At 38.5% G+C, this 15,200-nt stretch overlaps 1 protein-coding gene across 1 annotated transcript in view; it reads left to right on the top strand.

Moving 5' to 3' along the window:
* The window catches only part of LOC149313889 (kynureninase-like), a 125,851-nt gene that overhangs the window by 75,820 nt on the left and 34,831 nt on the right, over positions 1 to 15,200 (top strand). The window contains 2 exon segments of the mRNA XM_089520092.1: positions 2,130 to 2,228; positions 3,441 to 3,514. Coding sequence (XP_089376218.1) covers positions 2,130 to 2,228; positions 3,441 to 3,514 — 173 coding nt within the window.

Below are 15,200 nucleotides of genomic sequence, written 5' to 3'. Positions count from 1 at the left end.
TAAAAATGCTGCCATCAAGTGGCAATTTCAATGTATAAAACATAACTTGAGTCTGATAATTTCTTCCAAAATCACAAGTAAAATGTATACAAGGCTCTCTGACAAAAATAATAACCTGAAATTGTTGATAGAGTTTTGGAATCCTGTTGATTCACTTGTTTCCTCTTGTAAAGGATTTATTTCCATGATATAGCAATACTGGGGATAGATCCAGAAGAAATGAAGGGGAAAGGGATTCTTAAGATATATCAGAATCAGAAACACAAAAAAGAGAGAACAAGAAAGCAGTCCTGCATAACATTACAAGAAATCTGATTCCTGTCTAGAAGATGGACTTTTCAAAAATAAATCAATTAAAACTCTACACTGATAATTAATCTATAAACTGACAAGACATCTGTAAAGTGGAGTTGCCAGGTAACCCTTATTACAAAGGATTGTCTCTATACTTGTGAGTGCCAGCCAGTTAACTCTCATAAATCTGAGAATACCCCTTAGCAGCCAATGAAACTGTCTATATTTTATGCTTATATATTACACTTCTTACATACTGTATGGACACCATGATCAGAAATTCACTGTAATCTGCCACACTCACACACACACACACACACACACACACACACACAATATGGGGCCTTTCCAAAAGGTTATATTCTTAATAAATTTATTTGCTGCCAAATATCTTTCTGATAGCCTATATTACTTATGTGATGATCAGTTTTTGATTTTTCTGATTTTATGTGTTTCGGTAGGCTTTGGTGATTTTGAAGTAGATGAGGAAGAGAAAACTATACTGATGATGCAAAGCCAACAACATGAATAATTAATAATTCTTGTGAGCAGGCCGTGTAGCAAACTTCTGCAGGCTAAACTGAGAAGGAAAACTGGTAACACACTTTGTGAGATCTGACTCAGGAACTTGCTGGTATAGCAAGCTATGGTGCTGGCATACTCTCAGCTTTCAAACAATATTTTGTTGATGGTAGCATGCAGTCTCCCACCCCCACAACCCCTGCCATATGACCCTCTCCTTAAAAGTGCTGTGTGCACAATCAGCTTCCATTTGAGGCTTGCAATATCTTTTAGTGACTTAACATAACCGCCTCTCTGATTAATTTTTTGACTTTCAAAGTGTTCATTTTATGTTTTAAATTGCTTAGTTAAAATATAAAACAAACTCCCCTGACTCCCTAGACCTTTTCTTAGGGATCTATGACCTAGTCATCCATCTTTAGAATATATGAGTTCATTTATTTCATTTGTTTTCTTATGTAACCCTAAATTCTCCTGCTAGCAAAATTTGGAGGTAGGTCTAATTTGTTGAGCTTAACTGTTGTCAAGTCAATTTTGATATACGATGACCCTATGAATGGGAGACCTCCTGTCATCAACACCACTCCTGGTCCACCTGAGTTTTGCAAGAAACTCAAATCTATGTCTTGCTTGATTGAATCTATCCATATGTAGTATGGTCTTCTTTGTGTGTGTGTGTGTGTGCCTTCTATCTTGCCAAGCATTGTTGTCTTTTTTAATGAGCCATGTGTTCACGTGATATGTCCAAAGTACAACAGCCTCATCTTGGCTTCTAGAGAGAGTTCCAGCTTTGCTCTAGGACCTATTCATTTGTCTTTTAGGCTGTCCATGGTATCCACATTAATGGCATGATTTAATGCTGCTCCTAGCTTTGCAGGATTTATTAACTTCAAATGGATAAAAATATGGAAGGATTCCACAAGAGCAGAAACACAGCCTCCTGGATACACCTCAGCTTAAGAGAGTGCTGAGGAGCTGTTTGGGAGAAATGCACTCTCTGGAAATTACAATTTTCCACTGCAGTGCCGAAGAATCTCAAATATTCATTAAGGATGGCTAGACATAAACTTCTCCAAAGAAAGATTTTTATTATTACCAAAGGACAGGGATGGGAAAAGCCCCCTCTGGGTTGGGGATCTATTATGTCTGAGTGAGTACAGTTAGCACTGTGAATGTCTGAAATGCAGTTCATATATGTTTGTTTTGATACAGTTCTGCTTTTATTATTGTTTAAAAAGTGGATATATTTAGTTGTGTTGAAATGGAAATGATTATTTATTAAACAAATGTAATACCACTTCTTTGTCCACAAGGGCTGCTTCGTTGGATTTGACCTGGCTCATGCTGTTGGCAATGTGGAACTACATTTACATGAGTGGGAAGTAGACTTTGCCTGTTGGTGCTCCTACAAGGTAAAAAAGTTTTCCAAAGTATTAGTAATTATTTTCAAATGGTGCTCCAAGGCTCCAAGTCAAACAGAACAACTGATTAAAAAGTTGACAGTTCCCTATTTATTTTACATAAACAGTTTTCAATGGTGTTATAATATGAGGATTGGACTACAGACTTTATCACACCAGGCTGCTAAGATGCCACCATCATGTTAGTGTAGGAAACACAAAAATAGTGGTTTGAGAGCAGTCATTTTCACACACCTCTTCAAAAGTACCATGGTGCTGCTATGGTCTCAGGCTCTATCATCTGTATGCTGGACTTCATAATCATGCTTTTTGCCCTGTGACCTTCCCAGCATGAATTTCACACTGTATTTATTTTACTTCTTTTATTTTCAGTTGTGCAGTCACAGCAATTGTTTAAGTAAAAAAGAAAGAAAGAAAGAAAGAAAGAAAGAAAGAAAGAAAGAAAGAAAGAAAAGAAGTTGAAAGAAAAAAAGAAAAGCAAAATATCCTGCTTGAGAATAACAAAGGGAAAGGGGGAGAAAGAAACTTATCACATGTGAATTGATAGTGGAAAAATCATTGTGATGGGTTATGCCTGTCAATGAAAAGGAAGGGGTAGAAGGCAAAGAGACTATAAGACAGACATGGCAACATGTGATAAGGAATAGCCACAGACACTACTCTGCTGTAATTCTGCTTTGGCAGTCTTGTGTGATAAAGTCCTAGGGCTCTAGGAGACCACGTTCCAATTCCCTGCTCAGACAAGGAAACCCACTGGGTGACTGTGGGCAGATCAGACTCTCTTAGCCTGAGAGGACAGCACTGGCAAACCTCTTTGGAAAATTTTTTGCCAAGAAAACTCTATGATAGGATTGTCAAGTTGCATCTGACTTGTGTGCACATAACAGTGTACCAATTGTCAATTTAAAACAGTCTTTAAGAAACACTTCAAAAGGAAGTTAAACCTTCTGCAAGTTTATAGGGAAGGGGAGTTTAAAAAATATGGAACAGCAGCTGAAGAAACTACTTTATAGCCTCTTAGCCAATATTGCAAGAAGCTATGCAGTTTTAGAGAGAAAGCTATTTCAGGAAAGTCTCTCTTCCTGTATCACATTCACACTATACTTATATCAAAGACACCCTGTACTTTGTAAAGAGGTCACTTTATTCTTATGTATGTGATAAAACCAAAAAGATATTTTATTGCTGACTTCTATCTTACAGTACCTGAATTCTGGAGCAGGAGGTCTGGCTGGTGCTTACATTCACAAGAAACATTTCCAGACTGTGAAACCAGCGTAAGTCTATTAGGATAGAAGATCTATCCTACTATTGAAAAAAAAGATGTATTATCTATCTGCTTGTGTGAGCATTCAGTTTAGATGAAATCCATAGATTATTATTCTCTACATCTCCCTTTAAAATTGTTACACAAATGAAAATGTATACTAAAGATGCAATTCTATACCCACTTTACCCAGGAGGAAGTCCTGTTCACTTCAATTAACTTGTTTCTGAATAGGTTTGCCTAGGATTGCACTACAACAGTGTAGTTTTTTACATGTTTACTCTATGAGGCTGAAGAACCTTTCTACAGATGTATATGTAAAGATCTTTACTGGGAGAATGCACCACTGAACGCAAGAGGAATTGCTTTTTGAGCAAATGTGTACAGAATTATGCTGTTAATCCATCTGATAGTCCTGATAAGGAGTCTATACTTAGGACAAGATTCTACTGTTAGAACAGAATATGGAAAACAAAATGGTTCCCATTTGGCAAACGAGTCAGTGAGGAATGCATCGTATCACCTATTTGTTCAACTTGCATGCAGGAAATATCATACAAATAACAGGTTTAGACTCAGAAGAAGAAAGATTGGAAGAAGAAACATTAACAATTTAAGATATGTGGATGACACCATACTAGCAGAAGCATTAAGACTTGGGGAAAAAAATTACTAAGGATGGTCAAAGAAAAAAGTGCAAAGGCAGATTTAATGCTGAATATAAAGAAAACAAAAATAATGACCACACAGGATCTAAATAAATTCACCTTAGGCAATGAGGAAATCAAAATAGTTAAAGAGTTCCCATACTTTGAATCAAACATTATTCAGAATGAATACTGCAATAAAAAAGTTAGAAGACTGGGAATGGGAAGGTCAGCTAAGAAAGAACTAGATAAGATCCTAAAGATATACAACTGAGCACTAAAGCCAGAATTGTCCAAGCCATAGTTTTCCAAAAATTCACATTACCATTTATGGATGTGAACTAATTGGAGATGAAGAGTGCTGAGAATACTGTGGACAGCCAAGAAGACAATCAGGACAGTAGAAAGAGAGGAAGACTGAATGTCAGATGGATAGACTCAGTCAGGGAGGACACAGCCCTGAGTTTTCAGAACCTAAGCAAACTATCAGAGGACAGGTGGTCTTCGAGATATTTCATCCACAGGGTTGTCATGAGTTGGGGTAAACTCAAGGACAGTTAACAACAACAAAAAAATGCTATAAACCAGAAATATTACTGAAGTCATGGTGAATGAAGAGAGTACTGTGATTTTTGGTGCTATTAATTAAAGAGCACTGCTTTACCATTCATGTCCTTTTCTCTTCCTTACTCCATGTCTTCATCGCAGCAATATGTAACATCTGTCTGAAACATCTGCAACATCTGTCTGAAAAAAAATCACATATTACACTTCAGCTTCTGCACAGAGCTAAGATCATGCAGCTTTTTAAAAAAACTTTTAATCTCTCTCACATGCAAGTAAAAGTTAGATGCCCTAAGAATGTAATGGAGTACATTGCCTTTCATATCACTCTACCTTTATAGCTTTCTTGGTATATTATTGGTCTGTTTCAATCTGGAAACCTAAAGGATCACACATCACAGTGCTACTCATGTTTCTAGCTGAATGTACTACCAAATGTACAGGTCCATCAGTTTACACCCATGTGCATCAAATGCACATCACATGCACATTTGAGCACATCTGCATATTTAATGTCACTGTAGAACTGAATACAGATGTCCTGCATGAGAAAAAATGTCCAATAGGTTATATAAGGAAACATACATAAGACATGAATGAGTGAGTGACATATATATAACACATGTGTGAGAGCCAGTGTGGTATAGTGACTTAGGCATTGGACTGTGACCCTGGAGACCATGGATCAAATCTTTGCTCAGCTATGGAAATCCACTAGAGGAATGTGATGGTCAGCTATGAAAAAACTAGATAAGATCCTAAAGAGTAAATATATACAACTGTGCACTTAAGTCAGCATTGTCCAAGCCATAGTCACACACTCTCAACCTCAGAGGGAGGCAAAGGCAAACCTCTCTGAAGAAATCTGTTCTAGCAGAGTTTCTTTCTTTTGCCTCAGATGCTGCTGCAAATAACCACACATAACAACAAGTTTGGAAGAAAGGCCACAACTTTATTAGCAAGCAATTGGTAAGGGTTGGCACCAAGCATGAGGTCAGGATCTGCGAAATCAAACAACCCCACGTTTCTCTGATTATCCAAAAACCTGGCACCCACCAGGCACTTGGGATGACCTAGGGGCTAAGGAACACAACTTGACCGCAAAACATGCCATGCGTTCACATATTCACTAAGCCCCTAGTCACCGGGAGGCGCTCCCTGCAATGGCCATACGCCTGCCCTATTCGCCCCCGGGTACCTATTGACTCCCAACCAGAGCTCCATAGCCCTGGTACCACACCGTGCAGATCCTGGCCTATGCTGCCACCCCAAGTTGTGACAAAAAACCCACAAAACAGCGGTGGGTGGGCGGGGGAAGCTGCTCCTGTCTTCCTCCCTTCCTAGCTTGGCTCCGCACCGTGCGAAGCCAAGTACCGACTGGGGGACAGGGCCTGCAGCACAGCCTTATATAGGCCTAAGCCCCGCCCCCCCACAACGTGTGCTGCGGAACTCCTCCTCCAAGGCAGCCCAACCAATGGGCTGCCCTGGAGGACCGGAAGCTCCGCACCACTGAGCCTGACTCCCAGAGCGTTGCGGGGCGGAAGGACCGCCCCTTCCGCCCCGCGCACCAATAGGGAGCCAGGGCAAGCCCCAGTGCATACTGGGGCTTGTAGTTTTTGCCACCTCTAGCGGCAAAACGGTCTGCCTGGCTAGCGGGCGACCCTTTTTTAGCCAAACTATTAATTACCTAGATTATGATAATGGCTTATATGTAAATCTAGATTAAAGTCATTAGTAAGCTTTTGTTTTAAACTACAAACTACATGTTTGTTGTTTTTTGGAGTGAGTCTCAGTTCTTAGGAAAGCATAGTTTAAAGAGCACATTTCTGCTACTCTGCTAATTTAAAGCTAGACCCTAACAGGCGTGGCTTTGACATTTTTGATATTCAATATTTTTGTTCCCTTAGCAAAGGTTGAACCTCTAGTTTTTCCCCATAATTGTGTGTAACCAACAAACTGCTCTTTTCACCATGCATCCTCATTCCTTCATAGAAAAAAGGGTTCTCCATTTTAGTTTTAAAATATTGCACCAGACATGTATGCCAGAAAAGAAGAAGCATGCATCCTATAAACAATTAAGCCCATGAGACAATCTTGATGCTGTTTCCCACTCAAAAAGCACCATCTAGACCAGGTGGTTCAGCAGCGAAGAACACTGCTTCCAAAGATGTGCTTAATACATACAAATGCAGGATAAAAAATTGAAAGTGTTCATAGATGTGGCACATAATGGGAAGTGAGGTTTGTGACATTTGAAAATTCATAATATGGCAAGTATAAAGGGAAGTGGATTTTGTAACATTGCAAATAGTCTCACAGAGACAAGCTGCCATATTGTCCTCCTCTGAATGCAAAGGGAACTTGTGAAGGGAGTCCTTGTCTATATTGTCCTCCTGTGAATGTGAAAGGAATGCATCAACAGGATAGCTAGTAAGGACATAGCTCCCATATCCAGATGTTATTGGAGATAGTCACCAAGGTGGCTCACCAGAAATCATTAAGTTTAATACTCACTCTGCAGACTAGAAGCACTGGGTGTTTCCCAGAGCAAGAGAACTAAGCACCCATTTTTGTCCTGTGCCAAGACACATCCTTGGTTCAGCCTATATAAATACAGTTTTTAGAAGAATATGCTTTTTGCTATAAACTTTTTTAAAAAAATATATTTTAGCAGATTTTAAATGTCTTTGATTAGGGAATAAAATCAAAGGGAGAAAATCTCTGGCTAATAGTACTTTAATAGTGTCATATTTTCATTAAAATTATGTTGAAATATAAAGCTAGAAAGCATTAAGCAAAGATCTGTATTATCAAAGTCTTTATAATCTATGAAAATGAAGAGCTATTTGATGGGAGGTTTGTGATATAAAACATTTTCTAGTAGTTATCACATACTTTAAGAATAGTAGCGTAATTATATATTTAAGATATTTTAATACATAAAAATATGTCTTTCCAGCTTTAAGAAAACTCTGGGAGTTATTTTGATGTTAGCTAGAATAAGAGGAGTGAAATTGAATTTTGGAGATAAAAGATAATATGGTACAAGCACAATTACATTAGATACAATGCCTTGGCTGGCTAGACAGATAACAATATTATTCACAACAGTCTAGACACAACTCTGATTAATTCTTGGAATCATTTTGTCCACCTGGAATTGAAAAGCTATCCTGAAACATATAAGCTGAATTCCTCAAATTCTCATGTGCTTGATATAAAATGTAAAGGAGTTTGATGCTTTTAAAAACGTTTTCCTTTGATTTTCATATATTTGTCTATTTCACTTGTGTTGGTCTGCATGGTGATATGGCACATTTCTATCTTACTTTATGTCTGAGTTTATATGTGGTCTACCTTATGTAATTTTAAACACATGTATATTCTGTAGTTATTTTTCTGCAAAAGAGCTGACTTTTTGTTCTTTCCCTTCCCACAACATCTATCTTAGAATTTAAAGGAGAAAAAGTGCTCTGGGGCTATAAAGGCTAGTGCATCTTGTAGAATATGTTCAAACCTAACTAAATGCTATTGGCCATATACATTGCTTTCCATCATTATGTCTTCTAAAGTCATGTTAAATCTGAGGTGTTCTCTCTCTCTCTCTCTCTCTCTCTATATATATATATGAAGAGAGAAAGCAACACGAACAGCAGCTATTCTGCCCTTTTCTGTCTTTCATTCTTTCTTGTGCCTGTTCTGACCTTAACAAAATCACACAAGAAGAATTGTGTATTGGAAAATACCTTCTGCCTCTTCTCTTTAATCTTCTACTGCCTTAATGATATTTTTAAATACATTATAGAAGATAATTTGTAGACCTGATGGTTGTAGATTCCTAAAATTATTTGAAAGAAGTAAAATAGAAAAACTTTTACATGTATAAGGAAGGTTTGTTTCAAATAATGAAAAGAGCAGAGTTCCCCATAATTTCTGAAAGGGCAATAATAGTAATAGGCATTAATTTTTATCATCAACAGAGCTGTGGGAAGGGGACAAATAGCAGATGAATACAGCAACACAGCTGCACAAAATAACGTGTTGGTTCCATATTTACATTCAGCAGAGCTGGTGACAAGAAACACTGTGAGACAGGAGTTTTAGTGGACTTCTTTCTGCTGCAGTCCCCTATCTCTCTTGAAAATCTATTTCAGAGAATGAAAGGAATCGATTCTGAAGGAGGTGTCTAACAGAATTGTTGCCCCATGACCTTTCTTCAGCAGAAAACCTTTACCGGATCCTGGTCTCTTCCACAAATGGAAGGGGCCTTTACATTTGTCAGAGCCAATCTGTAGTCTGCCAGAGATTACATATTAGTGGTGGTGATGGTGGTGGTCATATAAGAGATAGTAACAGGTTGAGTTTCCTTATCTGAAATACATGGCACTAAAAGTGTTTTGAATTTGAGATTTTTATTTTATTTTATTTTTTTGTATTTTGGAATATTTGTATATACATAATGTGATATCTTGGAGAGGAAATCCAAGACATGAAATTTCATTATGTTTCTCATGCACAAAGCCTGAAGGTAGTTTTATATGCAGTATTTTTAAAATTTTGTGCATGAAACAAAGTTATTATACATGGAACTGTAGAATCATAGAATCAAAGAGTTGCAAGAGACCGCAAGGGCCATCCACTCCAACCCGCTGCCATGCAGGAAATCTAAATCAAAGCATCCCCGACAGATGGCCATCCAGCCTCTGCTTAAAGACCTCAAAGGAAGGAGACTCCACTACACTCCAAGGGAGTGTACTGCACTGTCGAACGGCCCTTACTGTCAGGAAGTTCCTCCTAACGTTGAGGTGAAATCTCTTTTCCTGCAGCTTGGATCCATTGCTTTGGGTCCTAGTCTCTGGAACAGCAGAAAACAAGTTAGCTCCCTCCTCAATATGACATCCCTTCAAGTATTTAAACAGGGCGATCATATCACCCCTTAACCTTCTCTTCTCCAGGCTAAACATCCTCAGCTCCCTAAGTCGTTCCTCATAGAGCATGGTTTCCAGACCCTTCACCATTTTGGTCGCCCTCCTTTGGACAAGCTCCAGTTTCTCAATGTCTTTTTTGAATAGTGGTGCCCAGAACTGGACACACTATTCCAGGTGGGGCCTGACCAGAGCAGAATAGAGGGGCATTATTACTTCTCTTGATCTAGACACTATACTTTTATTGATGCATCCTAAAATCACATTGGCCTTGTTAGCTGCAGCATCGCGCTGACGACTCATGTTCAACTTGTCGTCTACTTGCACTCCTAGATCCCTTTCACATGTAGTTTCATTCAGCCAGGTGTCCCCCATCCTATATCTGTGCATTTCATTTTTCCTACCTAAGTGCAGTACCTTATATTTCTCCCTGTTGAAGTTCATTTTGTTAGCTTTGGCCCAGCTTTCTAATCTATTAAGGTCATTCTGAATTTTGATCCTGTCCTCTGAAGTATTAGCTACTCCTCCTAATTTGGTGTCATCTGCAAATTTGATAAGTATATTTCCAATTCTGTCATCCAAGTCATTGATGTCCTGAACTTACCCATATTTTGGTATTTTTTTAATATTTTGGATTTCAGAATTCCAAAAAAGGGATACTCAATCTTAGTACAATGTCACCAACTGTACATGTTGCTTTATTTAATCACATAAACAATATGGAAATTCCTCTTACCAGGAAGCACATAGTCAAAAGCAAAAAATACAGCAGAAAAGGGAATTGAGAACAATGACAAATAGAAGTCGAAGGCTTTCATGGCCAACATTCATTGTTTTTTGTAGGTGTTTCGGGCTATGTGGCCATGTTCTAGCAGAGTTTCTTCCTGATGTTTCGCCAGCAACTGTGGCTGGCATCTTCAGAGAATGTTGACAAATGACAAATAGAGTTTGAAACTGGCTGCAGTTACGAATATGAAGTCTTTAAAGATAGCCTATGTATGCATTTCATATGTCAATGAACAATCTTGTATTATGAATATTAGTCCCAAGCAATCACACCCTTTTTATCTTTACTTTTCTCATTTCTGTTTTCTGCCCGCAACACCAGGACATTTCAGGTCTCCCAATAAGGCAGAGGGGGAAAAAAGTGAATTTGTCTATGTCATAGTATTCCATTTTACAGCTGATTTAAATGCAGAACAATTTGCAAGATGCCATGCAATCAAATAAAGTAGAATTTAACTGCTATTGAAGTTGTAGACATTATGCTGTGTCTGGAAGGTCTTTAAACATCATTTGAATCAAGGATGACACCCAGTGGCCAGATGAGTTCATTCCATTCCATAAACCTGGACTATGATTTTATTTATTTTGCCTTTTAGCTTCCTCTTTAAAAAGTAATTAAATTCCTGTCTATTTGATCTCCCTGTTGTCATGTAGATGATATGATCAATTGTTTTTTCCCTGTGGCCAATATTATGGCAACCTTTCTCTTTTCCTAGTATGGATTTTTTTAAAAAAAATAAATCTGATCTTTCATATTCTCTTCACATTATTGATATTTATAGGAAAGTAATTTGTCTGGAATTTATTAAATTAGAACATAAGCTGTGAATTATAGCTTTCTTTAAACAAAATGCCAATGGGGTATGCTACTGAAGAGCCCTTATTCTTGCCACAAGTAAAAGAAGTTTATGTTTAATAACACTTATCAAGATGTATTAAGATGCAGTCTGCCTCTAATCTCATTTGTCTTGCTTTGGTTCAGATAAACAAATCTAATTTACATCTTTTCAAAAACACAGGCCATGAAACAGCCTGCAGTTCTAGGTTATTGAGTATACAGGGTGAGTCTCCCTTGTCCAAAATGCTTGGGACCAGAAGTGTTTTAGATTGTAAATTTTATTTTATTTTTATTGGATTTTGGAATGTGTGCATATACATAATTAGATAGCCTGTGGCTAATACTCTAGAGGATATTATCAGAATTCAAAATGAGGTTAACAGATTAAAAAGTTGGGCTGGGTGAGCAACATACACTCCACAGCAGTGTTTTTGTGGGCCCCAGGGCCCACTGAGGAGTAAAATAAAATACCCTGTAGTGAGGTTTGCAGGGCATTACCTCCATGGTTGGTGCCCCCTGGTCCTCCCCATGGTTTAAACAAAATCTTCATGGATGTTTTAATTATTTTAACCACAACTGGACTCTAGGGGGCATGGGGGCTTCAAGTGATTTCTGACCTATTGCAACTCTATCATGGGGGTTTTGGGCAAGTTTTTTCAGATGGGGTTTGCTGTCCTCTGAAGCTGAGAGACTTTGGCTTGCCCAAGGTCACTTAGGGGCTGTACCTATGGGCATCTCAGCACAGCCCCTTTCAGCCCTGGATAGAGGCTCCGGCAACCACATGCCACAGCCTCTGGAGAGAGCAAAAGAAGCCCCAAAGGGGCATCATAGTGCCATGGCGTGGTGTCATGACAGCTCTTCTGCGCAGTGCCATTTGGGCGCTGTGCCCAGCATGCATCATTATGATGCACGTTATGTGGACGAGCACACACCATAATGGCAGCCAGGTGGCATGCTAAGGGCTTTGAGCATGCAAACGCTCAGCCCTCACTGCACATACAGGCTGGCACAAAGTGCCGGTCTGTACAGCCCCTTAGTGGGTTTACATGGCTGAGCTGGAATTTGTACCTGGGCCCCAGAGTCACAGTCCAGCACTGAAACCACTATACTGTGCCGAGCATTACCACCACAATTTAGTCCTTGGAGAAGCTTAATTTAAAAAAGACGCAAGACCTATTTTAGAATAGAAAGTGACTGATCAGGGAAGTCCCCATGTCCCCAATTTAGAACTTGATGGGATCTGAGCAAAAAAAGAGAAGAGAAAATAGTTGTGGGGGTAGGGATGCAGCCACCCAGGTCTTTTAAGGGGCTAATATGCCCCTCAGTGTTTTCACACATACCTAGCCCTACTTTAGACATATGAATTCTAGTTTCATTTAATATTTGTATATATGAGATAAAACTGCTCAGAGTTCATTATATGTGTGATGACATTCATAAAAATATTGATGTGGGCACATGCTAAGTTCTAGCTTCTGGGAGACCATTACAAATATTTCTGGTCGTGAATATGATGAGCCTGTACAAAAGAATGGATTTCATATAATGAAATTAGTTGTGAATATGAAGTTTCAGAGAGATACAGACTCAGGATGCTTCCAAGGTCTTGGAAATATTGGATGTAAAGTACAATATGAGGATGGGCTTTGTCTGAACCAAACTAAAACGTATCTGGTGATACTTTAGTCCCTAAATGGAAATGCTGGAAGACTAAAGAAAACATGGGCTTCTAAAATTCACTGTTTAGTTTGATAAGAATGTCAGAAACACAGTAAAAGACTATATAATATAGTGCTATACAAATATCAATTATGGGAAATTCATGATGGGAAAACTTCTGCTGGACAATTGGGCCCAGGACACCAAAATAAATACAAAACTAAACCAGATCATGTCCGAAGCACAGCAATATCCAATGTATTGGCTGGTGAGAGGGGAACAACTGGAAGTATTTGTAGTTTGGTGAGGCTCCAGCACTCCTTTGGCAGAGAAAGTGAAAGACCTTGTGAAACTACAAATCCCAGGATTCCATAGCACTTAAAGTGGTTTAAAAGTATATTATTTCTACAGTATGGATGCACCCAAGGTCTACATATTTCCAAATGATGGGCAGTCATAAACCTCTCTGTCTTGTCTTTTTATTTTTTTTATTCACAGTTCATAAATATCAACAACAAAGCAGATACTATTTAACAGTATAAACCTCTCTGTCTTGAACATTTGGCCTGTCATTAGATTCATAGTCTGCCAATGACTTGAAATGTGAAGAATTAATAAATTAAAGAACATTTTGAGGACATTCAGTATGTCTTTCTGTCACATTCAGATTTGCTTCAGCAATGCCTAATATTACTGTTTTGTCTCCATCTGATTGTGGTTCCTATACTCAAATATGTTCAGGCCTGAAGGCACTTGTGATTACATGAACCAGGTATTGTACTAATTGGAAGTACATGTAGAAGACTGTTAATAGAGCTGGAGCAATTTCTGTAGAAGGGGTAATACCTTTTGGAGCTGCTACAGATACACAAATGGCAGCCATTATGTGTACACATTCCTGTGACTAGTTAGTGGTAATAGCATCTTTCTTCTTGTAAAGTGTAGGCTCATAGAAAACCAATGATGATGATGGTCAGTTTATACCACACTTTCCTTTGGAAGAGGTCAGGGTGACAGTCTACATAAAACATAATAAAAATTTCAAATATACAAATATATAAAATCACAAATCTAAAACACACCTCTAAAATTGCATATATACAATCCCCATATAATCACACAGAAGGAAAAGAACTCTCTCTCTCTCTCTCTCTCTCTCTCTCTCTCTCTGTCTCTCCAAACATAAAAACACACACACACACACACATACGCACACACACACACACATACACACACAATAATGCAAACCACAATAGTGAAACCAGAATAATTTGCATAAAGCCAAATAGTTATACAGTAACAGGGGTATATTCCCTGGTGGTTTTCAGGTTTGGGAATGCTACTCTCTAGGTGTATGCTTGTCTAAATGATCCATTCCCACTAGAGAGAATGAATAATTTAAATAGTGTTGTCCTTACTGCATGAATATTTTTTTTAAAAAAAACTGTAGTTTTTTAAAGGCATCATGCTGGAGGGACAAAGTCTTCCCAACTAGACTCACAATTTTCCAGTTGCCACTAGTGAGAGGGGAGCAGAGGGAGCATTCAAGAGATGATGCCTATCTATTGTCTGCTATCATAGCAAATGACAGGGAATAGATTGTGCTCAGCTCCTTCCAACCTCTCTTGCTTTATAGCCACCTGGGGGTAGATGTTAGGGCATCCAAGGGAGGAGGTAATGACATTATCCTTGGAACTCCAAAGGATGTCTAAGAGGTCCCAGAGGATGCTTGTATCATCATGGGCTGGCAAGCAGACCATACCTGAATGCATCACCATTACCACTGGTTTTCTATGAGCCTATACTTTACACATACCTGATGATTCCCAGCTGTACCCTCCCACTACAAGATCATGTTATGGGTGGGTGAAGGGATAGAAAAATCCTGAGTATAAAAGAAAGACCATCTCCTCTCCTGCAAGACCATCTTCAAAAACTACACAGTTTTTCAAATTGTTATTACAACAGGGATAAAACTGGATGAATTATTTCCCCCTCTTTCCCCAGTGCCAGAGCAGAACTGTGTTCCATCATAGGCGGGAAGCAGTCTCTCTCAGCATTATCAGCAATGACAACTTTTTCACCAATAGTGAAATACTAAAGACGATCATATAAAATGGTGTCAGTTCACTGGCTCATAAGATGGATCTGGAAGTAAGAATTTTCTTTTCTTTCTTTTTTAAAAAAGCTAACAATAAGAATTTAAAATGCATTAAAAGTAGGAGCCCTGCCAGAACCAAGTGAATACTTACCATTTATCTTCATTAAAGATACTGG

This window comes from Sceloporus occidentalis, unplaced genomic scaffold (assembly GCF_023333645.1).
Source record: "Sceloporus occidentalis isolate IW3139 unplaced genomic scaffold, rSceOcc1.0.p SCAF_4, whole genome shotgun sequence".
NCBI lineage: Eukaryota > Metazoa > Chordata > Lepidosauria > Squamata > Phrynosomatidae > Sceloporus > Sceloporus occidentalis.
Note: the sequence above shows the minus strand (reverse complement) of the source record. Positions and strands in the feature narration are given on the sequence as shown.